Raw genomic sequence first — 26,325 nt, forward strand, 5'->3', positions numbered from 1 at the left:
CATCAAAACTCCACAAGCTTAACCGGAAGACTCAATATAAGAATCCACGATTTGACTTCAAAACCGTGGATCAGGGAAAGATGTTCGACATCACACAGTACCTTCATATTCTATGCGGTCAATGTTACGGGAACAAATTATATCTAGTTCTGAGTAATAAATGAAAAATCCCTCTCAAACCAGAACAAAGATTATACCACTTCATGTCTGGGTTAGTCTCACTTTCTCGGGTCAACTTTTGCAAAAAAGACAAAATGTCATGGCCAGACTTAATTGAAGGAATTATTCTTTATTTTCAGTGACCATCCAGTTTTACTGCCATCCATTACCACATACAGTGGTTAAAAAGCGCCTCAGCATACAAGTATCGCATTTTCCGCACTATAATGCGCACTTAGAAGTCTTTAAATTTCTCAAAAAATGACAGTGCGCCTTATAATCCAGAGAGCCTTATATATGAACATTACCAGATGGGTGACTTGTGACACCAACATGGTGTGGGCGGGATTACTTAAAACCAGGGTGGGATTACGGCGCACATCACATCATGGAGATTACTGCCATCGGTTGTTGTACACTAAAAACTTTTTTTTTTGTGCAAAAACACTCTGCTGTGCGGCCAACCAGTCATACACACGCGCCCTAGCTGTCATACACGCGCTCAACTTCACTGCTGCTCACTCAACATTTGTCTGCTCACAACAACTGTCTCACACGCTGCTGCTTGAAGCCTTTAAAACAGCATTTGAACATTGTTACCATGGGAGTCAACGGAGTTGTCAGAATGCTTAATAAAGTTTGACTTTATCTGACTGTTTTCTTGACATTCCCTTTAGCACAGCTTTATCTAGTGGATGCATAACGCAACCCCAGTCAAACGTTTGACTGTATCTATTATTCTATGCGCCTTATAATCCGGTGTGCCCTATTTATGAAAAGAGTTCTAAAATTGGCCATTCATTAAAGGTGCGCCTTATAATCTGGTGCGCCTAATAGTGCGGAAAATACGGTACCTGTTTTCATTTGAGGTTGGTGGTAGACTTGGCTTTGCCTCTCCCTGCTGCTCCACAGTGCCATTTGCTCCCTTAAGATACACCTTTTACAGTGTGTAAGTAAGTAATAGCAATTTGTAAAGCGCTTTTCTAGACCAGGGTCACAAAGCGCTTTAACAATCAAAGACAATACACAGTTAAAATATATACTTTGAAATGCCAAGCTACATGAGACGAACACAGTAGCCACATTCTCCTCGCCACGGCACTCCTCAGAGGCGTGACCTTCCGGTCAAGCACACACCGCGTCGGTCCTTCCCCATCTTCTAGAAAGCTATTTGCTCTTCGACTCCCTTACTCCCACTGAGTGTTCTAAACTGATCTCCTTTAATACCCATTCTTGATTCCCCTATTCGGTAATATACACAAAATTAGCTTAGCATTATTAGCATTACAAGCTGCAGATACAAGAGTTTTGTCTCATGATAATAAGTTATATAATATGGACTCATCTGGCTGAAGACATTTCTTAATGTTCACTTGTGGAAGGGTGCAACTTCATCAACACAACGCAGAGAGTTATTAGCTATATTAGCGTTCACTGATGCAAGGCAAATGTATTCAGATTTGTCGCCTTCATTTATGAATTTGTCAGACACAAATTACAAATAAGTCGTCATATCTCTGCAACAACATCATAGAGAAGTTTTGAAATGACATACCCTTGACCTGGGTCGAGTGCGATGGCCCGCGGATGCTCCATGCCTCCGGCGATAAGGGTGGTACGCATGTCTCCGTTTAGCTTGGCCACCTCGATCTGGTCCAGATTGCTGTCGATCCAGTACAGTTTCCCCGTGATCCAGTCGACGGCTAATCCCTCTGGCGTAGCCAGACCATGTTGGACCACCACTTCTATACCCGTCACTCCTGGCACGACAAGAGGACAGTTAGGCATATATGGAAGAAGAACATTGAAGGTTGGAGCTCAGATAAACGGAAAACAGATCTTTAATTCAATATGGTAGAAATGAAAAGGGGAAGTGTAGTGAGACAACACATTTTTTTTAATGTTGTCTAGGTTAGGTTTGTACAATGAGTGAAACAACTTAAAACACACAAAAAGAAAAGATTTATTTATCACAAGAAGAAGGTGGAAAATAAAGTTTTGATCTGAATGTAATATAGTTAAATTTATGAAATCAATTGATTACAGACAACTATTAATGAATCATTTTTTAACATTAGTATTTGTAATCATTTCCTTGCATTCATTGCATGCAAAGATACATTTGGACTATTTATCAAAAGAAGATGTGCGTTTTTTCTGGAATCTAGAATCCTACTAGTACGGATTGGAATAATACTGCTGAACTGGAATGAATATTGGAACTCCAATCTGTCCTAGGAAAAATGGGAATTCTACCAGGACATTTCTAATGGGAGAAAATCGTATTACATCCAAATGTTATATTTTAACTCTAACCCTAACCAATATAAATATTTAGATCCCAGTTCAGTAGCAGTAGCTATAGAAGACAGATTGGGTTGGCATTCCAATCTCTCTACTAGTAGGATTCCAAACTGTACTGTGACATTCATGAAAATTATTTAACGGGTTTGCATTTATCAGGCCTGGAGTTTCTTAATGAAAAAATATTGTGACTTCCTCTCATAATAAAAGACAACATATTTTATCAGACTAGAACAAACCACCGATATATACAGGAGACAAAAAAGGTATTTAACTCAATTTCTGCTTGTACTCATGCATCAATAGAAACAAACAAAACTAAAATCTTATCTTCACATGTGTCTGCCTACCTCCAGACTCCGACAATCTCCCCCTGTAGATCTTATCCTCCACTACATCTGTCCAGTAAAGGAGGCTGCGGTTAAAGTGGAAGTCTAGCGCGATAGTGTTCCTCAGCCCCGGCACCAGTAGACTGTAGTCCCGCTTGTGAAGGTCAATTCTTCTTATCTCGTGGCGGATGGAGAAAATTATGAAAGCCTCGAAGGAGTCTGGAACAGCAGAGAGAAAAACATTTTTTTTTTCAGTTTGGATTGTGTCCAACTTTGGCGATTCCTGAAACTGAAATGAGTGTTATAACGTGTAGCATCTGATTCCTGTACAGTAATAATGTTTCAAATGTTTCTATACTTCCTTTTTCTATTTGTATATTGACCAAATAAATTGCTCCTCATCTATTGCGTTCCCTGGAATAACTTTCCATCAGCGTTTTGTTTGGCAGGTGATTTATTTTAAAGTGCAATCACAATTAAATAGTTTGGCCAAACTTCAGCGGTGATGAAATGTCTCCAAAGGTTGGCGCAGCTGAAGGGCAGGACAGACCCCCCGTTGTGACCCCTGCAGTTTGCCTACTGGGCAAACACATTAGAGATGATGCGGTCAATACCGGACTGTTTCACCCGGAGAACTGACACATTGATCCTATTACTGGACTCTTGATTCAGCATTCGAGGCCGACCCACCGCCGTCCTCTCCGCGGATTATAAAAGCGGTGTCAAATGAGGCGATTAATCACAATTCAATAAGTGTCAAACTAAGTGATTTTTTACTCTTTTTTTTTTATCATGTAAAAGCAGATTTCTTTTTTTAATAGGGTGAAAACAATGATCAGTCACACCCTGAAATTGACATCGATTGGTCTGGTGAATCGTTCAATACTTTTTTTTTGACGTGTTTACTTACAAGACTTCAAACTCCCGCCACAACAAGATATTTGATGTGTGCCCGCCAGACGGTTGACAACATATATGAAAGTCAAACTAATGTGTTGATTTAAGTGTATCTTAAATATATATTTGACCTCTATTGTAATCATCAGTACTCACTAAAAAACCTTTTTTTGGGGGAAATTAAATCTTGTTTACCATAACCACGGCCGCAAGCGTTGATGTTTATCACCGTGCGTCATCAATCCGAGAAGTCTCCACCTCTGAGAGATTCGTTGTATAAACAAAGCGGGCAGTGATTACAGCTGGTTGGAAGAGGAGTGAAGACTTCATAATGGACTCCGCTCTCGTAATCTCTTGTTCGCCGAGATTTCAGACGGGCGAGAACTTTATAAAGTAATACGTTCAAAACGTGGTCATGATGAGGGACTTACTGCATCTTGGAGATTAAAACATTTGTTGAACAATTAGAGTAAAACTAATGTTGATTACAAACATAGAGAAAATTTGAATACAAATACACCAGTTTTGTTAAGTCCATGGCTTAGATTGCTTAACATATGTTGACCCCTCTTGTGATTGAGTTAGAAACCTCTGGTTTAGACTAGATTTTAGACAAAATAAAAGTTGCATGGACTTGTCTCAAATACAGGACAACGCAAATTACTAGAACTGTATCAGTTCAAAACTACAAATGACTTTATGAACACATTTCATATATATCAATCTGCCATGACATTTAAATTGAAAAGAAAAAAAAAATATATTGTTTATATTATATTAGTTAATCAATTAAAATATATATATTGACATGACTTATTGTAATTATTGTATTGCATAGATATATCCACATGTACTTGAAGTCAATATAGTTATGGTTCTAAAGCTAATAGGAAATTTTTCCAGCAAATACTGCCCATTTGTTTTTAAAGTTTTCACGGACCAATTATTTAAGTAGGTCATTTAGAGGATAAATGCCACAATAGCTGGAGCTGCTAAGAGTAGTTACCACTGGCAGCCGAGGCTCGCAGACCAAACCTCTTTGGCTTTGTTCACAGATAATTAGCTTAATCGGTATAAATACGTCTGCTTCCCGAGCAGCCGCGCTTCTGACAAATGTTTACGAGATTAGAACTCACCACGTTTCATACAAAGTTCAGTCGAAAATGTAGGAATTTTCGGATCACAAACAAACACATTTGTGGGGAAATAATCCCCACGGAAACTTAGCTACTAGTAAAACCAGCTCGATGAAAACAGGTTAATCAAACGCAATTAAAAAATGTGTCCGAGCTTCAATAACAGCCACAACAAATGAGCGACTATAGCCACAGTATCGGCAGGAACATGTTTTTTTTTTGGGGGGGTTTTATTATGTCTAACTGACACAGAAGGGATGGATATGCACGTCGCACTTCCACGGCTCAGACGACCACTGCTGCAGATTAAGCAAGAATATCTGTTTGTATGCAGAAATTGATTCATGGGAAGTAAACAAAAAATGAAAAACAGCTTCCAATGACAATTGAGTTTTCTCTGGCTAGTATTAATGTGTGATTACAGTTGCAAGTGTCATCAATCTTGGCGTGAAGTGGCGAAGCAGGTAATCAAAACATGGCCCGTGAATCTGATGAGGCAGCACCTCGAGTGTATGTGAAGCAGATACAAAACAGCCGGAAAAATTATCATTCAGAATGAAAACGGCGGAAATAAATGAGAAGAAGAAGAAAACAGGCCTCGGTGTATTGTTGCAACACAGCGTGTTGTTTCAATTTAATACCAACATTTTCCTGCAGTTTATATGTGGTGATTGTATATATATATATATATAAATATATATATATTTTTTACCATATTGTATCAATATTCAACAGCACTATATCGATTTATTTTTGCAAAAAAAAAACATTTGATTGAATTCAAATCATACTTAATTTTTGATCATAGTTATTTTATTTTATGGTTTACTATTCAATAAAGTGTTTTGGACATAATACGATTTTTAATTTACAATTAACCATCAAATATAAACAGCGTTTTTTTGTTTTTTTTTGTAATTAATCTTTCACTTGATTGCGACAGTGATTACATCCTCCGTCAACAAAAGGAAAACGAGATCACCGGCAATAACTGAGGACAAGAGGATGCAGTCGACTCTAGCAGCTTTTGAAGCTGATGTTTTGGGTATATTTTGGTTTCAAAACAAATTAAATATAACTTTTTTAAACCATAGCTTACTAACATTTTATAGTAAAATAAAGTCTGTTTAAAATAAAAAAAAACGTCATTTTAATTTAAAATGTTCAAATCTTGAAATGTTTGTGTCGCTATTAAACTTCCGTCCGCTAGATGGCAACAGTCATCACGTCCTCCGCAGTCGATGACTGAGGACGAGAGGATACCTTTGACTCCATATATCCTACAGTATCGCAATATATCATTTCCAAATGCCCATTTTCAAAAGTATAGCTACCAACAACTTATTAAGCAGCTAAACCCAAGATATCACTTAATGTATGCATCACTATGTATGTAAAGGTGAACCAAGGAAGGAACATTTAATTTAGTTTTTATCAGGTGTGCTTGACTCATATTTAGACATGCATAACATAAAACCTTAAAACGTTCTTGTAATTCTTATTGGGTTTTTTTTATCAACTAATTTTTTTCACTACCTCAGACCTAAAACTTATCACAGTTGCAGCTTCTTTTTGCAGTTTATTATAAATATTTAACATGTGGTTCTTTTTTTAAATGGAGGTTATTTTTGCCTATTTTTACATACTTTTGGGGGCCTTTTTTCTATCCTTTTGGAATCAAAAATTGTATCGGTCTTGAGGTTAAAAATTTGAATGTCGTGACAACCTTTATCTGATTCAACATCAGCCGCTTCATGAGGCCTCATTAAAAAAAGAGATAAATCACTAGACTTGCACATTAGAGAGCTTACCGTTGCTAAGAGGAGCTGAAATTCTGGAATGCATTGTTATTTAATACATATTATATATGGTGTGTCTTTCTTTGAAATCGCCCGTACTCAGTATGGGAAACATACGTTCTATATTTCAAAACTAGAACTTGATTAACTACTAACTATGTACCAATTATTTTGAGTTTTTACGCGCCACAATTCTTCTTTGATCCTGACAGGCATCTTAACCGAGACTGATCGAGATGCAATGACGATGCCAATCCCAAAACCACTTTTATGATACAAAAAGACCAGAGGAGAGCAAAGCAGCCTGTTCGAGAACAGAACATCGGTCAGCTTCACTACAGATAGGACGAGACAGGCCTCATCAGACAGATGCCTCCCGAGGAAAAAGAAGAAGCAACGACTACGAGCTTTTGGATCAACTCTGACAGGCTCTCAACCCTCAAACATTTCTTTGTTTTGCTGATGATCAAAATCCCTCTTGCGTCAATATATTTCAGAATTTATATATTTATATATATATCAATTCATCATGTTGTCAGATTGATCTGGTGCTTTGAAGTTTTTCATTTTATCCACAGATAATGAATTTATATATATTCATAAATAATATTGTGAAACCCTTTTTTTATCTGATACATTTTGTTATAGTGAAAAAACACATTGCAATACATAGTATAACAATATATAATATATAGTCTTATCAATATTCTCTAACCTCCCTAATTATAACAACAACAAAATAATACAAATACTTCTTATTTGAAGGTGTCTTTCTGGACACTCCTGGTCCCCTTACTAAACATTTAAAGCGCCAACTCACACTAAAACATCATTAAAACAGATATAAAAAACCCATAACTACATTCAAATATAAAAAGAAGCATCAATAAAAAGGGGATCTTACGTCAGTAAAAGTGGAGAAAATTAAATCAGGTGCAGTTTTGAACTAATTCCAATACATTGTAAAATAAATAAAAAATTAATTTACTTTAATATACTGAGGTACTCGTTTTGCCCACCTTATATTAGTACCTCAACATATTAACTAATTAAATTAGTTCGGCAACGATTTACTGTTACAATAAAATTAAAAAATGATTTTTTTGTGCTTTTTTTAAGTTGATTTTTCTTCATGGAACATACCAAACACATCATACGTGTACCGACAACACAAAAGACGATGACGCGTGTTAAGTAGAAAAGTCTCCAGCGCGACATTAAAATTCCGGGTGTGTTACCTGTGCTGTGACAGCTGTCTCCATCTGGGTCAAGCGTCCATCCGGGATAACAGGAACACTTCACCGTGGTCTTGTACTGTTCACACACCTGGCTGCACTTCAGGTGTCGGCTGCAGTAGTCCACCACCTCACATGTCTTGTTGCTGGAGTCCAGGTCAAGCCCGGGGGGACAGGAACACACAACCCCTTTCCCTGGTGCCACGGTACACTGGTGGCTGCAGCCTCCTCGAGCCACCAGGCATAAATCTGTGGTCATGAGAAGAACGTTATTCACTCCAGTTTCCTCCCACGATGCTAAACTAAAGAGGTTAATCAATGTGTTTTTAAGTGATTATTATTTTCTGCTCTGCACAGAGCCTCACTTTTGGTGGCCACTTACTAGAGTTGAACATAATATTGACACTAGGAAATTAGCAAAACTTAAAAGTAATAACATCATTTAAAAAGTATTGAAACTCAGTGAACGTAATTGCAGTTTTATTTTGTGCAACTGTTTTTGTTATAAACATCTAACGTGTTGTTCAGTTTATGATGTGATTTGTGCTTTTGTTCAGTCGTTTTACATTGTTAACGCCGCGAGACTCAGTCGTTTTACGCCGCGATACTCAGTCGTTTTACGCAGCGAGACTCAGTCGTTTTACGCAGCGAGACTCAGTCGTTTTACGCCGCGAGACTCAGTCGTTTTACGCCGCGAAACTCAGACGTTTTACGCCGCGAGACTCAGTCGTTTTACGCCGCGAGACTCAGTCGTTTTACGCAGCGAGACTCAGTCGTTTTACGCCGCGAGACTCAGTCGTTTTACGCCGCGATACTCAGTCGTTTTACGCCGCGAGACTCAGTCATTTTACGCCGCGAGACTCAGTTGTTTTACGCCGCGAGACTCAGTCGTTTTACGCAGCGAGACTCAGTCATTTTACGCCGCGATACTCAGTCGTTTTACGCAGCGAGACTCAGTCATTTTACACCGCGAGACTCAGTCGTTTTACGCAGCGAGACTCAGTCATTTTACGCCGCGATACTCAGTCGTTTTACGCCGCGAGACTCAGACGTTTTACTCTGCGAGACTCAGTCGTTTTACGCCGCGAGACTCAGTCGTTTTACGCCGCGAGACTCAGTCGTTTTACGCCGCGAGACTCAGTCGTTTTACGCCGCGAGACTCAGTAGATTTACGCTGCACGGCCAACATAGTATTACTCTGCAAGGCTCCGTAGTATTATTCCGCAACGCTCTCTAGTATAACTCTGCTAGGCTTAAAGGTATTACTCTGCGAGACTCAGTAGTTTTACTCCATGAAAATCAGTAGTCTTACTCTGCAAGACTGCCGTCTTAATACTCAAGGCTCAGGAGTATTATTCCTAGATGCTTCATAGTATTACTCCGCGAGCCAACATAGTATTAATCCGGAAGGCGCCATAGTTTTACTCTGCAAGCCTTTGCCGTATTAATGCCTGAGGCTCAGTAGTATTATTCTGTGATATTCCATTCTATTAATCCGCGAGTCAACATAGTATTACCCCCCAAGGCTCTGTAGTGTTACTCTGAAAGACTTTGCAGTATAAATACCCGAGCCTCAGTAGTATTATTACATGATTCTTTGTTGTATTACTCCGCGAGTCAAAATAGTATTGCTCCCCAAGGCTCTGTAGTTTTACTCTGCAAGACTTTGCAGTATTAATACCCGAGGCTCAATAGTATTATAACGTGATTCTCCATTGTATTATTCCGCCAGTCTCTGTAGTGTTACTCTGCAAGAGGCTCCAGAGTCATAACACGCCAGTCACCTGACTTGATGGGCCTTATAATATTATGCGCCTTTCAATCCGAAAATTACTGTACGTTCAAAACAATAGTTTTTTGTTTCAATGACTGCTTCGATATATTTCAGAGGCAAGAATAGTTCCTTGTAAGTTGTCCAAAGTCCATTTTCTTTTAGAAAAAGTGAAAACGATTCCGGTAACTACAGTATTCAGTTGGAAGGTCCTGCTTTCAGTGAATAAAGAATCTAGCTACTTCAGAACAACATGCTAAAAATATAGATCCATCAGGTTCGGTTTGAAGAGAAGCGAAGGCTGTACAAATTGCTAGAAAGGGGTCCAGCTGGACCCTCGCAAATGAATCACCAGAGCTCCCGGAGAAAACAAGCTAATCGTCTCGGAGCGACACGAAGGTCCTTTTGAAAGAGCACAGCATAAATCCTCGAGGGTCCTATAGGAGCCCTCGAGTCCCGTTTAGTGACACTCGAAGAAAATGAACCTTTGTGTTGACTCTGCTCACACTAAGAGATTAGATGGCAACAGCGAGACATATGAGATCACCGTCTTCCCTCCGAAGACTCATGAACAAACATTTTCCCCGTTTGCCATAATCATTAACCCACGGGTTTTTCCTCTTGTTCGGCACCTTTGGTCTTTTGAATCAACAGACTGTGGAATAGAAACATTGAGTCAACGCATGACACAGGGTGGGAAAAAAAAAGACCACCTGACAGTACAACCGACATAAAATGGAATAGAAAACATATACAGTTTATCGATTGGAGAAGCAATAATGGAACATAAGTTGTACCTTTTATCCTGAACAAGTTTTCATTTTTTAAATTGGCGTCGAGAGAATTTACACCGGAGCGCCACATTTTATAATCCAGCACAGTATAGTCTGAGTAACAAATTGAGCAGTCGGAGAATAATCGCCGACACATGCAACATTATCGTCTCCTCAGATGTTTGTAAATATTGCGGCTGCAGGCAATTACAGCAAAAGATATTGAGATCTACCCATCGCAGCATTTTGGTGCAATTAATTATTCATTCATTAATTCTTTCATCTCTTATTGGCAGACGCCGGGGAACGGGAGGCAATCAGTGCTGACAAGTACAGTTGCATATTGTGGATTTGTCATTATCGCGACGATCACACGTGGGATTTTTTCCCCGGGAAAAGAAGGAAGTATTAACGGACTCTGAGGGAATGAAAAACAGCCACTTGGGCAGGAACTAGTCTTTATTACAAACTGCTTGTATTATTATTATCATTTATTGTATATCGTAAAATATTATTTTGCTCTAATGATGAACAGATGATGGCGCTCTTTACCCTAAGGCGGGGATGTCTGCATCTTTTGGGCTTTAATTGATGATGTCAAAACAAGCAGGGACCAAGAGTTTCTCATTTGAAATTTCAAAATAAAAGCTCCTACCAGCCTTCTCTCACGGACAAACAGGAAAAACATTTTCAGTATTTACAACTTAGCATTAGCATCACAAGTGATTTTATTTGACGACCAAGAGCTTGTTTAGCATTTGATATGTTTTATTATTTTAATGAATATATGCATTTCAAAATCTGCTGTTTATATAATACAAAAAAAATCTAAATTAAAATCGACGTTATCCAACTAAACTTCACCAAGATTTCATAAATTATATAACAAGAATTTATCGCATGGAGAACGACAATAAAAACAAAAAGAATAAACAAATTTAAGCATATTTAGAAAAGACAGAATAAACCAAAAGTATAAATTTAATTAACCACATTTTTTTAATTAATTTTATTATTACATAACAACCTATATTTCCTCTTAATACCTCATGGCATGTTATATTCTTTTTTTATTCATTATTTTTAGATCATGTGTATCCTGCATGAACTCTAAATTTGTTAAAGACTTTTCACTAAAAGATAAATGTCTATGCCCTGATTTTACGGAAAAAAACAACAACAACAAAAAAACGTTTTGTCATAATCACATTATTACTAGATTAGCATAGTATTATTTTCTTTGTTGGTAGAACTGAGAGAAAGAGTTGGTTTGTGAAACATTCCACGCTTTTTCTTAGACATTTATTAGTTGACAGTTATTAAAACATGTCATATTTCATAATTTATAGTTTTTCATCCGAGTACAGTGACATTTACCCAAATATTCTAAATCCATAGTGAGATGTATGTAAAGAAGATAGTACAAGTTATATAAATTTGGTGTATAACAGAAGTTTGGACTCAACCCACTCATCCTGATGGAGCCTGATGGTGACATAGATGTGACATCCTTAAATTCAGAAAATTGGCGAGTGGCAGAAAAAGTGACATTTTGGAAGACGTGTTGAGTGACGCTGCCTCCAACCAAAAGTAACACAAGCACTTCGTTCTGAAAACGAAACATGTCCGTGACTCCAACGCCCGTCAGTCTCTACTGACGTGAGACAAGAATAACGTTGGCCCTATAACCCAACTATCACCGTCTATTCCATATTAAAAATGCAAGTTATAAAATAAGCTCAAGAAAATTCGACGTTACCGCATATCGGTCCTTCATCCGAGCGGTCGGGACAGTCCACTTTGCTGTTGCAGATTTTATCCGGGGTGAGACACACGGTCGTGTCGTTGGCACAGTGGTACTTGGGCGGCTCGCAGACCGCCGACTGGCAGGACTCCTCGTCCGAGCGGTCCTCGCAATCCACGTCGCCGTCGCACACCCAACTCTTCGTGATGCACTTCCCTTCAGAAGACAAGACGTACATTTTTCAACGAAGAAGAAACTTGAATTTTAATACCATATCTGAGGCGGAATGTATTAAAATAGACAATTATGCATTCTCTCTCTAGGAGACCCATGTTTTCTACGCTTCAGGGAGGTTGTTCACTTTTCAAAAAGTACGGAAAAAAAAACCTCAGAGCAATCCGAGCAAACTTTACATTGTTCCATGTTCAAATACGTGTCTGCGGCTACACAGAGCAGAGACAGCAGGAGTCGACCAAAGGCGAGTAAAAGGGTTGCATCTTCGTGAGAACATGAAGACAGGCTTATTTGCCGACGGCACCGTTCTGTTTACCCCTTGATTTTTCTCTTTTTTCTCCCCCCTTCAAATCAGTGTAACGCTAACAGGGGTTCTGCCGGAATTGCTGAACCACACCAGTCCAGGAAATCAAAGTTAGCCTGAAAGAGAGTGACCGTTGTCAATTTTTGTCTCCCAGCAACAGCGTCTGTGAGGACAAACTACAAAGTTGAGCTCCTACGTTGAGAGGAATGAAAACAGTACGCGGTTGTAGCTGAACAGTGCGTGCATGGTTGCTGTCAAAAAGTGTTCACTGATCTCAGAGAGTTATAAATCCCTGGATGTGCTTCAACCAAACATTGTGGAAACTGAAAATATTATATCCACAGTGAAACAAATTCAATATGTTTGGAGCCATTTTTTATGTATGTCAAAATCAGTCCGTTTAACGTGTATGGCTGCTAACTGCTGCTGCTGCTCACACAAAGCTCCATTTAAAAATTGCAAAAAAGAATCAAGAAGTTACAGCGAATTTCTTTTAGAATGTTAAGGAATACTTGAATAGAGCAGCAAGAGGTCAATCTTTAAGGGAAACACTACTCTTTCACAAGCCCATATATATTTCATCAATATTTATTGATATTTATTCATGATGTAAGTCTATTATGTCATTGGCCAATTGGCAGTGGAACGTACCATCTCAGAGTTTGTGTTTTTAGTGATTGTTGGTCATATAAAAATGGTAATAGTTGGAGGATCATAGTTTCAGACATAGGTTTTTAACCTTTTTCCTGCTTGACACTTGGCATACTTTTCCCCAGCACACCAATGTTCTTGTGCAATTTTGGGCAATTCCTCCATTCAAAACCACTGATTTTCCTTCCGAAATAAATGCAAAATGTAGGTAAACGTTTAATAGACTTAGTGTAAATATCGATTATTTAATATAATAAAAGGGATGTTGCTTTACAGATATGTTTTTTCATTAAATTTGGTATTTTCTCGAATTTAAAAGCTGAATATTATTATACGAGTAAAAATTTAATATTATTATAATTTAATTGTGATCCAAGAATGCTTTCTAGTTTTTACAAATCAAAGAAAATGAGCATTTACCAGACCTCCAGCCAAATATGTTCAATGGTGCAATTGGGTGTATTTGTAGGTACAATTTTGAAATGATAAAGAGGTACATAAACAGGTAAAAATCTGGGTAAAAAGGATTTTACATTAAATTATTGTAATTGAGATGGATGTGTTAAAAGAAGGGAGAGCACGGGAAATGTATAGGGGTAAAAAAAAATAAACACATACAGCAAGTATATGCCTTTACTGTGATAATTGAGAGACTATTGTATTTATATGTTCTCCAGGTTTCATTTATTTTCTCTCTCTTTCTTCATTTGTTCTCTATTTCCAATGCAATGCATTTGAGAACGTCTGTTATCACAGCTCTTAAAACACAACACAAAAACGCACCTTTAATGAAAATGAAAACTGTTATTACTTAGCAACCCACGTCATAAACAAGACACTCACATGGGAGCGGAAAAAGAAAACACAGATGATACAACGTCTTTCTGTGAGGTGTGAAGAATCGCGGCACATTCCAATTTACACTCGTTGTCCGTCAAATCCCAAATCTGCCTGTTTTTCTCATTGCTGATGAGTTAAATAGAAACCCCAAGGAACCAACCTGTCACTTCGAATATGTGGTGCGAGTTTTAAAGTTTATGTCCAAATAACACTTTGTTAACAAAATTTCATCAGCTCATCATACGGAGAAAGTTAAGAGTGTGAGTCGAGAGTTGGATTGTGCAAATAACTATAGCTTATGAACGTGGCAAAGGATTTTTTTTTTTTTTAACATGTGGTTTTTCCAAATATAGAAGAACTCATCTTTAATTCAGCGAGGACACATTTGAGCACTGGTTACTTTTTTATGGAGTGATCCTTTCTCTAAGCGCGTCTTTGAAAGATTTATTTTCTACATAATGCATCAGGACATTAGAGAAGTTTTCTTTGCAGCACTGATATCTCTGGTGGGCTGACAAAAAACTCTTTTGAGAGTTTATCTCTCTCCCTTTATTCGTCTTCACGTCTTTTTTTCAGTTGCATTGAAATCATGTCGAATTTTTAAATACCTCTCAATTCATAATAAATAGATCTTTAATAATTCCTCGTCTCTATTTCGGATTAAATAATCCTTTAATACCGTAAACTGTTTGACTCTCATTGCAACAGACCAGTTGGTGGTGCCAATGCAAAATTCAATTTGTTGGCTAAAGTTGCCGAAAAAATATGTTCAAACAAGATGATTCATAAAATATAATGTTATTTTTCTTGTTTTTTAGACACTGTTTTGACACAATGTGATGGAGCTCATTTGCTTTAAGCCTTTACACGTTGAACATGGTGCACAAGAGAAAGTCTTCAGCTTGTAATACGACTAGTTTTTGTCATAGGGAACCAGAGTATGACTTGTATCTTGTTTTTCTAAAATGGATTTTTTATTTCTCTTTGTTTTTATAACTTCATTAATGGGAGTTGGTATTTTTGTAAATCCATTGTTTCCGCATGTCTAATTAAAGTTGGGTTCAAAACAGGATCCTGAAAATCTGTGTGATCCGATCAATTCCATATGACCATCCTCAATTTTGTAATGGCAACCAGATTCAGACATAAAATAATGTAGAGAACAATTTGGGAAATCAGCGATCAATTTGCGTTGTATTAAAAAAACACAACTTTCTCCATGTACCTGATAACATGGCATATTATGTGTCTATACCATTTAGTTGTTATTATTGAGATTACTTTAAACTTGTTTGTGTCAATGATCATAATGAGCAAAAAGGTGCTTTTTCTTGGAAATTCCCAGTTTATCAAAGGGTAAAAAAGATTGTGTCATGTTTCAACTAATTGTACATTGTAGACGACAAAAATTCCTGATATGTACAGTAAATACAGACAGACTCCAATAGTCGTTTTGTTCTGCATCTTTCATAAAATCGATCAGGTATATAGATTAAATTATGTTTTTGATGCAACACACCTGCATACGAATGGATCGCAGATGATTTTCCAGGTCGTGCACTGACAACATTACACAGGACAGTATGTACAGAACAGTACGTTTTTCTCCAAATCGGTTTGCCATGGAAACATATACGAATTAAAAATAGGCTATTGTGCACGTCTTCCCGGAACTTGTGTAATGACAGGGGGGTTCAGATGAATCGAGCAAATGTTGCACATGTAAAGGAGAGGAAAAAAGCTAGATGGGCATCAATTTAGGGGCGTGATATGTAGCTCAAGTAGAAGAACTCACATTTCTCCGATCCTTAAACTCTTCACTGGCTTCCAATTTCTTTCAGGATCAACTTTAAAATTCAGGTTCTTACTTTCAGATCTATTCATGGTCAGGCTCCTCCTTACATCAGTGGTCTGATCCAGACTTACACCCCAGCTTTGGCTCTGAGGTCTGTGGATCAGAATCTACTGATTCCTGAACACGCTTCCGGACCAGAGGAGAGAAATCCTTCCAGACTGTTGCTCCTAAACTTTGGAACGATCTTCCTCTTCCTCTGTGTTTGATGGATTTACTGCCTCCTTCAAGAAACATCTTAAGACCTTTTTTTTGTGCAGGTTTTTCCCTGATTTCTGGAACTCCTGTGTTGTTCTCGGTTTTATCTTGACCTTTTAAGTATATATTTCATTTAGTGTTGTTTTGATTGTTTAAGCGCTTTGTGACCCTGGTCTGGAAAATCGCTCTCTAAATTTAAGTTACTTATTGTGTTGTTACTCCGAGTTAATGCCGCAACCCCCATGAAGATGCAGAAGAAAAAAAGAATGTTGCATTTATGGATAACTCGAGAAGATTCTCTACTTGGTTGTAGACAAAATAATATAGTGAACAAAATCAAAACATTTAGACGGTGTGAATACAAATAGAATGGCTTGAAATATGTGCATACGACCCCCTGTACAGGAGATTTTCCATAGTGTGAAAGCCCACTTATTTCTAATCTTGTCTTTGTCATCGGTGTTTTAAGATCCGTCTGTTGTGATTATGCCCACTCGCTTCCTGAGATTCAGGCGATTTATCTAAGAAGTCTTGCAAACATCGGTTTCACCCAGTCTTCTCTGTTGGAGATCGCTTTGGACTATTTCCCACTTGCGTTTTGACGGACTCATTTTTGTAAGCCGCCCAATTGTTCATAACTCTTTTCATTAAAGTCGCTTTTTTACATCAACAGCGACTTTGGTAAGAACCAGACTGAAGCGACCGTCAAGAGACTGTTAGCATGTTCAAACAGCCTCATCATACCAAGAGGAATATGTGCCGTAAGAGGAAACGCAACACCTGGCGGGACTGCGGACATCGGGGGCTAAAAGGGACCAAAGAAAGACAGCCGGGCTGATTGGTGATTAAATGAGGTCACCTGGGTTTGGCGCTTCCTTGGGGAAGGCATGTGGAGATTTGGCCTCGGAGGTGTCGGGCGGATGAAAACCGATGATGGCATCTCGATCCCATGGTGGCTAATGACACCATGAAGAAGTGGCGGAGTAGAGAAGAGGTCAAATGTATATAATCTCCGACTGAAATACTCCGCCAAATCACTTCCTTGCCCTTGCTTCTTTTAGTTGCCATGTCCAAATTGAGGTATAACGAAAATTGGGATTTTTCAATGGAACATTAATTCCAACCAGGGAATACATTGTAGAAGCTGATGTGTACAGGTTGAAATCTTTATAGTTTTAGTTCTATATGCTTTTAAGGAGTTTGCATTTACTTTAAGGCCATGCCCCATTAGTTTTGTGGTTACGTAGGAGAGTATAATTAAACAGTATTTGTATCTAACAGAGATGGTTTGATGAGGCAGTTGATGCAGCTTTAAAGGCCACTAGATGGCACTCTCAGTGGAAGTGATGCCAAGTTTCATTGAATTAGTAGATCAGAGACAAATATTTTAAAGTACAGGTTACCATCTAGAGGCATTTAAAAATAAAAGACACTGTATTGCTTGACCCTTCTGTTATCAAATGTGTTTGTGGTATCCCTTGTGTTGTCTGAGACAACACAAGGGATACCTCAAACACATTTGTTATCAGATCTCCAGGTCACCTTTACCCTGAAATAAAACAAGGAATACCACAAACACATTTGTTTTTGGGCCTTCGGGTCATCTTGACCCTGAGATAAAACAAGCGTTAATGCTAAATTTAACATCCAGAAACTAAACTCAGCTGATGCTGTATCATCAACCCATCATTAGTATCGAGCAAAAACCTTGAGACATTTTAAAAGTGTACAATTACTTTCATGTCTCTGAACCAGAAAGTATACAAAGCTCAAAGTTCAAGGCCCCCCCCATTGACCCGCCGGGACTGAACGTTTCATTGGAAAAACTGTGTTCTTCTGAGGACAGGACGAGCCGCTCCAGCGAGCAGGGGTGTGACACAGTGGAATTAAAGTGGATAATAATTGTGTGGTCTAACCAACCATTCACTACACAGCAATGCCTCCATTCTTGATGATTCTGTCAAGGGATGTGCGGGACGCCGCACGGCTGAAGACAAGAAAGTAACTGAATCGGCGCTTGACCTTCTCCATTCAGAGGCTGAAAGAAAAGAAATGCTGTGTTTGGGTACACAGGCTTTTTAAAAACGGTTTGTTGTAATTGGTCGAACGAGAACATGTTTTCTTGTGGCGCTGAATAGTTAAGCTCTAAATATTGAGGACTGAAGCCTTTTGTGGGAAATAACTAGGGAGCTAATTGGAAGATAATTATACAGCAAGTTTTACACATCAATATCCAACCAAAACAAAGTAGCGCAGCATAAATCTGGAGAAAGTTGCAGCTAGTCAGCTGTGCGATTATCTCCATAATAACAGTCAATTTGGGACATTTCAGGTTGGTTCTGGTTTTAGGCAACAGCACAGCACAGACGCCGCACTGGTACATGACCCGCTAATGGCCTCTGATCAGGGCCGTGTTTCAGTAAGTGTTCTTCTGGACCGCGATGCTGCTTTTGACACAGTTGACCACCTTTTACAGGGACTACAAAATCAAGTAGGTACAACTGGAACTGGAACTTTAGTCTCTTAGACGGACTGCACCAGGCAAACAATCTTTGTATTGCTTTTGATTTTCAAAGTGCTTTGTGACCCTGGTCTAGAAAGGTGCTTTACAAATAACTATTACTTACATGAAAATCACTTCTACTCAACAGTTTGCTATGGTGTCCCACAAGGTTCCGTCCTTGGGACAATCCTTTTTAACATCTATATGCTAGACAATTTCATTAGAAACACTGTAGATTTTCACCGTTATGCCAATGACAAATGATTGTATTTATCATTGTAACCAAATAAAAGTACTCAGGTAATATAATCCTGTATTAAACATATCAAGTCCTGGATGACTACAATAAAAACTTTTGTTTTACAGAACTAAATGGAAATTTGAGGTTCTACTAATTGATTCACAGCATTAGACCATCCCTTTACAATAACAAATCCTTTAATAATGGACTTGCTCCTGCTGCAAAAACCACTGTTAGCTTTGATCTGGACTTCACGTCAATTACCTCATACATAGAACAAGTTTCAAGGACTTTTTGGACCTTTGTAACGTCAAAAAAAAAAGGATTATACTTCCGATAGAGGAAGCTAAGAAGCTCACTTATTCCATTATTAAAACCAGGCTGGTCTACCCTTGGTCTACCCCTCTCAAAATTCTCCATTTTGTGTTCTGATAAAGAGTCGTGAAATGTATGTTCCGTCGCCTTCTTTACACTAGCTTAGAACCTTTTTTCCTCATTCTAATATACGTTTTTTAGTTACAATCTTGAGTATCTTTGCTGAATTGGGTTAGCCTACACAAAATGAGAGTTTTGCGAGTACGGTCATGACTTTAGTTTTAAATCATTTTGAATGTTTGTATTTTAGCCAAAAAAATATCTGGGGAAAATGACAACCAAACTGAAACAAGGCGAACTATATCTGTGTTGCTCTTCGGTCTGGTTATCACCATTAAAGTCAGAAACTGTAACAAGTGGTGCTATGGTTAGCGGTGAGAGGCCATACAAGTGAATGATAAATTAAAAACACATGCTATTGAACTACAGAACTAAGCCAGCCTACTTGTAGTCAAAACTATCAAAAATCCATCTGCAACTTTATAAATGATGACGTTTTTAAAGAACAAACAAACGTCGAAAACACAACATATCATAACCTTCACTGGTACATGACAGAGGTGATAAAACTGTATTTATAGAGCACCTTTACCAAAGCTATTTCAGATGGTGCTTTACAGTCAATACACACACATAAACAATAACCAGAGCAGCTCGGCAGCTGTCGCAGAATTTACACTCAAAGGCAGATACATGTCTAGCAAGTCGACGTCAATGTGATAGAAATCTAGGAAAGGTATGAATGTGAGATGTCTCGGAGATATATTTTTATGCCGAAAAAAATGTAAAAAATAAATAAGCATATGTCAGATATCAAGTCACGTCTATAAATAAACTTGTTTTACTGCCTTAACGCCGTCAATACCTGTGTCTTTGCAGGCGAACTTGGCTTTTGGATCGCACATCCTTTTGGGCCCTTTGCAATCCTTCTCGTCGCTGCTGTCCTCGCAGTCGCCGTCTCCGTCACATCTCCAGAGCTCTGGGATGCAGGTCCCATCTGTGACACAGTGGAACTCCTCGGCCCCGCATTCAATCACAGATGGCAGCACTGGAACGAAAAAGCCGTCGGAGCATTGATTGAACTGCCGAGGCTTTCGGCGCCGCCACCGTCGGCGCCGAAGACACAGTGACCGCGAGGTCCTACATCACGCCACATGTTTTATTGTGCAAACATTTATACGTGCAATCAGGGTCTTTGGCGGTAATTATAGGTCAGTGATGTTTAAAGAGGGGCCATATTTCACTTGAAGCATCGAGCCTTCACTCTCTAATATACATACAACTGATTTAAGGGCTTCATTCACTTCAGTCTTGTTGCGGTAGTAAATTATTGTGGGAAACCAGACACAGCGGGATCGTTATATTATGTTGTAAACACACACTATATTTTTAAAATCTCTTGAAATTTTACTCTTCTATAGAAGGTTTTAGGGGGATGGGCAACTTGATCAGCTCAAGAGAAAAGGATCAATAAAGACCCCCAATTAAGATTGAAATACAATAAGTAGGAAATGTTTTTTTTTAAATTTCAGCTTCTTTTACTAATTTTAAGAGGGAGCTAAGGAGGAAAGAAAACCCCCATGAAAATTGAGGTCCAATTTCAATTATATTCATACCATATTTTATACATGTTAAATAAACATGATTTACTTGATCAGAACTATTTTTACCAATTGCACGGACGATAATCCAAATAGGTCTAATTTTTGGTTAATTGGTTATTAAATGCAAGTTTCAACCTTTTTACGCTTCTATTCAAGTCATTTATTTCTCCATGTATATTTTGACCCTTACTTTAAAGCAAGTAAGTAAGTTAGTAAGTAAGTAATATTTATTTATATAGCGCTTTTCCAGACCAGGGTCACAAAGCGCTTAAACAACCAAAACAATACTCAAAAAAGTATATACTTTAAAGATCAAGATAATACTGAGAACAACACAGGAGTTCCAGAAAATCAAGGAAAAGCCTGAACAAATAGAAACGTCTTAAGATGTTTCTTAAAGGAGTCAGTAGATCCATCAAGCGCAAAGAGAGAGGAAGATTGTTCCAAAGCTTAGGAGCAACAGCCTGAAAAGATTTCTCTCCTCTGGTCCTGAGCCGTGTGCGTGGAACCATAAGTAGATTCTGATCCACAGACCTCAGAGCCCGAGCTGGGGTGTAAGGCTGGATCAGATCAGTGATGTAAGGAGGAGCCTGACCATGGATAGCTCCGAAAGTAAGAACCAGAATTTTAAAGTTGATCCCGAAAGAAACTGGAAGCCAGTGAAGAGTTTTAAGGATCGGAGAAATGTGAGTTCTTCTACTTGGCCAGATAAATAACTATCCTCAGGGGCCACGTTATTATGCGACTGTTGTAAGGGGCCGTCAACAATTAAAAGAACTAAAAAAACCTAAACAATCATTTATTTTGTCATGATAGTTTATAATAAAGCATTATAAGGCAGGTTTATACAAATTTAATATTAGTCATGATTTTTCTAAACATTTATTTAAATTACTTTGGCATCAATTGAGAATAAATAAATACTCACAAAAAGTTCTATAATAATACAAATAAACACAAAATATTAGTCAACAATCAGAATCATTTCTACATCATACTTTTGACTTCATTTATCTTTATTTATACACATTTTTTTTTCTCCTTATCTTTTGACCCTTACTCTAAAACAGGGTCATGTGAATAAATGTCGTCATGTAACCTTTTTAGGGACCCTCAAGCCAACTAAACCTAAATTAAATTAACATGCCACGATATTTTATAACAAGGCTTTAAAAAATATATTAAAAAAAAAACATAAGTCACGTTTTTTCTGAACATTTTTTAAACTTTCTTTACCATCATTTGAGGAAAAATAAATACTCACAAATCAAAAATGCCTAAGGTTGTTTTATGTTGAAAGAAACAACAAAAATAAATACTATTTTGCTTTTGGATTTCTTAATGATAATTCTTCAACTTTACGAGGGTCGCATGTATATACGTAAGTGTGTATTTATATATAAACCCGAAAAAAAAAAGAAGGTTATCTTTATTTGTAAAAACAGGTGCCATGAACAGATGATGTCTTGTTTTTGATGGTCAGTTTATCCCTCATCTCTCAAGGCAGGAATCACTTCCTGATTCAATCATTTCGCTCATGGCTAAAGAGAAAGCAAAGGAAGACGCAGGGGAGTAGACGGGTTTGTGGTCGGCTCCACGCACAGGTTTGATGAATGGTCTCCAAATGCAAGTGACAAGAAGGCGAGCCTGGCGCTTCCTTGGTGCTCTCATGACCATTTCTGATGTAATTAGATGAAGCGATTAAGCCCCCGATATCTAAGCTCTTTCAGAAAAAAAAATGTTGCCTTCATGGGATTAGTCACACATATGTGGGGGGGCACAAAGGTATTGGATTGATGCAGATTCGTCAAGCTTGTTATCGCTGCTCGATACTGCAGAATGTTTCAAATTATAATTATATTCACAAGAAACATTCCCTATGAATTAACCCCTGGTGTTGCATTGATGCTTCGCCGATATCCATTCCTGCCGACATTTATTAAGATACTCATTTAAATGAGGGATAGAAAATATGTTTCGCTACAAGATAGTGTGTGGGCTCGTGTGTCGGTGCTTTGGTTAGTAAAGTTTTAAAAACACAAAGGATTTATTATGAGTAATTGTGAAGCAATTCTTGCATCACTTATAACTTTAATCCAATAACTTGGCCCTAGATCCACAAAGGTTTTAAAACATGGCTTCACAATTACTGTCACCATTATTAGGAACAAGATTATTAATTCAGATTGTGCATGATTTTAAGGAAAAACATCTATATTTTTATAGCAATATGTTCTTTATCTTTAGATTTGTGTCATCTTGGACTTTATTTTTATTGCACTTCGTTCTTCTTTGATGAATCAACCATCAATCTATCTAAAAGAAATCAATAAAGTTTATCCATCCATCCATCCATCCATCCATCCATCCATCCATCCATCCATCCATCCATCCATCCATCCATCCATCCATCCATCCATCCATCCATCCATCCATCCATCCATCCATCCATCCATCCATCCATCCATCCATCCATCCATCCATCCATCCATCCATCCATCCATCCATCCATCCATCCAATAAGTGAAGAGTTTCAAGGAAAAAAAAAATGCATTTTTGTAATTAAATTACAATAAATCATAATGCAAAAAAAAAATCACGTCTATAATGATATAATGACCGATATATGCTATCAAAAGGTATGAATGCAAAGACCAACTTTACTGGAATCTCTGGTTCATTCCTCCTTTCGTCATTGTTTGCTTTCAGGTTTGATTTTGGTAATGCAAGTTCCATTTAAGACATTTTAATACTCGTTTAATACGATAATAATCAATTAAAATGAACAAAAAATACATTTATAACAAAGGTTTAGGGACAATTTCATCCAAATGTAAATTTAACATGAATTAAAGCGTCACTCTTTTAGTCTACTGGAAAAGCGAGCTGATTTAAGTATACCGTGCCTCGTACAAATAAATAAATACATTTTGCCAACTTTTCTTATTAAACTAGAATAAAATACTACTTATCGTGTGTTCATATTTTAAAGACTTGAAAGAACATTTTAGTGCCAATTATGGTATTATTTTTGGATTCATGAATTGATTCCTTTTATGCTACTTGAGTGGCGGGCAATTACATTCCCTAGGGGCCCACATTTTGTACAAATGTCTTTTGTGAGAGGCCATCAAGCTAAGATAAAGAAGCCAAAAAATGATATTGTATTCTTGGTAACTTTTTTTTTTCTATATTCATACAACCATTTTTTTTTTTCAAGTGTGTTTTTGTAGGGCAAAAAAAGTGAAAGAAAAAAGCTCTAAATCAAAGGCCATATAGTCATATATAGAGACTTTACACGACTAATAGAAATAAATACAAAATAATTGTCAGTTCTTACTGGGGCTGTCTATTCACAAGAATCTGGCGACACAATACGTATCATACATACATGTGTAACAATATGATACATTGCAATACTGTAGCAATGTCGATATATTGTATATTTTATAGAAACAACACCTTTTCTGGCTTTTACAACAAATACATTAGCAAATACTTTCACTAATCAAAAGTGCTAGTAGGAAAGTGCTTCTCAAAATGTTCACAGAAAATGTAAACACAATAATAACAATAAAGTGCATTAACATTCTTAAACAACCTGGAGCAACATGTAATATCCAGTATCTGTCAGTGTTTACTTTTTTTGCTTTAAATTTTGTTTTAAAGCCAAAATAAGTCCAACAATCAGCTTTAAAAGCTGCTGGACTCTGGTGTTTTATTTATTTTCCACTCATTGCTTCCATTTCATCGGTTACTTTGGCACGGAGGAAAAAAACAAAGGTTGCCAACTAGTGGCCGGAGGTTTAATTGCGGCACCCAAAAAAATAAACATTGTGAATATTTGAGTGTTGATTGTAAAATAAAACATCGAATGATAGTCTTTTATACACACACTATTAAAATATAAACTATAAAATAACTTTGAATTAAAATATAAAAAGTTTTTTCAAAGGTAAACATTTGAATATTGATATCCTGTTTTGCTCTCAGTGTTATCTTGACCTTTAAAGTATATACTTTATTGAATATTGTTTTGATTGTTTAAGCGCTTTTTAACCCCGCAATATAAATATAATTTACTGACTTACTTACTTACATTGCTATTGAATATCCCTAGTGGTTTTCCAACTACTGTGCAGAAAACCAGTTTTTCTTAATCGATCACGGCAGTTAAATCGTGGAAGCTTTAACAACTAAAATCCGATAAATTGTGCAGCTCCAGTTAAATCTAACAAAAATCGCTTTCAGTAGCAGCATTTCTACTCACCTGCAGAGACTCCTCGGCAGGTGGCGTTTTCGTCGCTGAAATCTCCACAGTCATTATTACCGTCGCACACCCAGTGTTCGGGGATGCAGCGGCCGCTGGCGCACTTGAACTGGCCAGCGGTGCACGCCTGAATGCAGCCCACTTCATCACTTCCATCTCCACAGTCATCGTCTATAAGCGTAGACAAACAATACCATTGAACATATTTTCTTTTCAACAGCACTTAGCTTTCTTTCCCCCCCCCCCCTTTTTTTTCTCACCTGAGTCACAGTGCCACTTCTCGCTGATGCATCGCCCGCTGGAGCAACGGAACTGTGTGAGCGGCTCACAAGTGGGAAAAGCTGAAACGCAAAACAACAGGATATGTGTTTGTGCAAAATGTGTCGAAATAATCCTACACTGCTTGGCTTCAGAAATGTGATTTTTTTTAAAACCTGCTGGTCAACCATGATCAACTAGTTCTGTAGAATAGAAAACAAATCAAGTTCAATAATTAATATTTTTAAATCACAAATGAATTAAGAAATGTAAGAACGAAGTGTTAAAATAAAAAAAAAAATGGGCTTAACTGGTTCAAGGAAATACACTTTTTTCAAGTTTTTTAATCTTAACAAATGTGAAGAACCTGTTTTTGCAGTCTGCATTATTTTCGACCTTCAAATAAAAACAGCAAAAATAAAAATGTAATAACATGTAAAACAAAATAAAAAGCTGGTTTCTCAGCAACAAGATGTTCCTATTAAGAGTTTGTGCTTTACTTATGTTCACAAGTTTACGGTCCCATTTTATTGAACAAACATGACCAAAAACAAGTGTTTTGACACAAGGTATTTTTTAGAAACACAACAAATATTTGGTTGGAAACTACTGTTATGTTAACTAACTGAAGAATTACAGAGAAATGACAACTTGTGACAGTATCCGTCTTTTAAATTCAAACTTTGAATCTTGATGCAACTGTTGCAATGCATTATGGGACACATGTAGGTGAGCCAATCTACATCTACATAGGGCACTTGAGTCGGCTGAATAGGCTTGTGTTCTTTGTCTCATTACAAGGAATGTTTTAAACTAAACGAAAGCTATGTAGCTTTAACATTATGCAA

At 37.5% G+C, this 26,325-nt stretch overlaps 1 protein-coding gene across 1 annotated transcript in view; it reads right to left on the bottom strand.

Annotated features, from left to right (window-relative positions):
* lrp1bb (low density lipoprotein receptor-related protein 1Bb) overlaps positions 1-26,325 on the bottom strand; it is a 348,034-nt gene that overhangs the window by 134,477 nt on the left and 187,232 nt on the right. Inside the window, exons 19-25 of the mRNA XM_087804844.1 lie at positions 25,480-25,560; positions 25,220-25,390; positions 20,211-20,393; positions 12,163-12,363; positions 7,863-8,108; positions 2,814-3,011; positions 1,715-1,919 (exon numbers count right to left, since the gene is read on the bottom strand). Of these exons, the coding sequence (XP_087660970.1) occupies positions 1,715-1,919; positions 2,814-3,011; positions 7,863-8,108; positions 12,163-12,363; positions 20,211-20,393; positions 25,220-25,390; positions 25,480-25,560 (1,285 nt within the window). The remainder of the gene's footprint in view (positions 1-1,714; positions 1,920-2,813; positions 3,012-7,862; positions 8,109-12,162; positions 12,364-20,210; positions 20,394-25,219; positions 25,391-25,479; positions 25,561-26,325) is intronic.

The sequence above is a fragment of the Callionymus lyra genome, chromosome 12 (assembly GCF_982586985.1).
Source record: "Callionymus lyra chromosome 12, fCalLyr1.hap1.1, whole genome shotgun sequence".
In the NCBI taxonomy this organism is placed as follows: domain Eukaryota; kingdom Metazoa; phylum Chordata; class Actinopteri; order Syngnathiformes; family Callionymidae; genus Callionymus; species Callionymus lyra.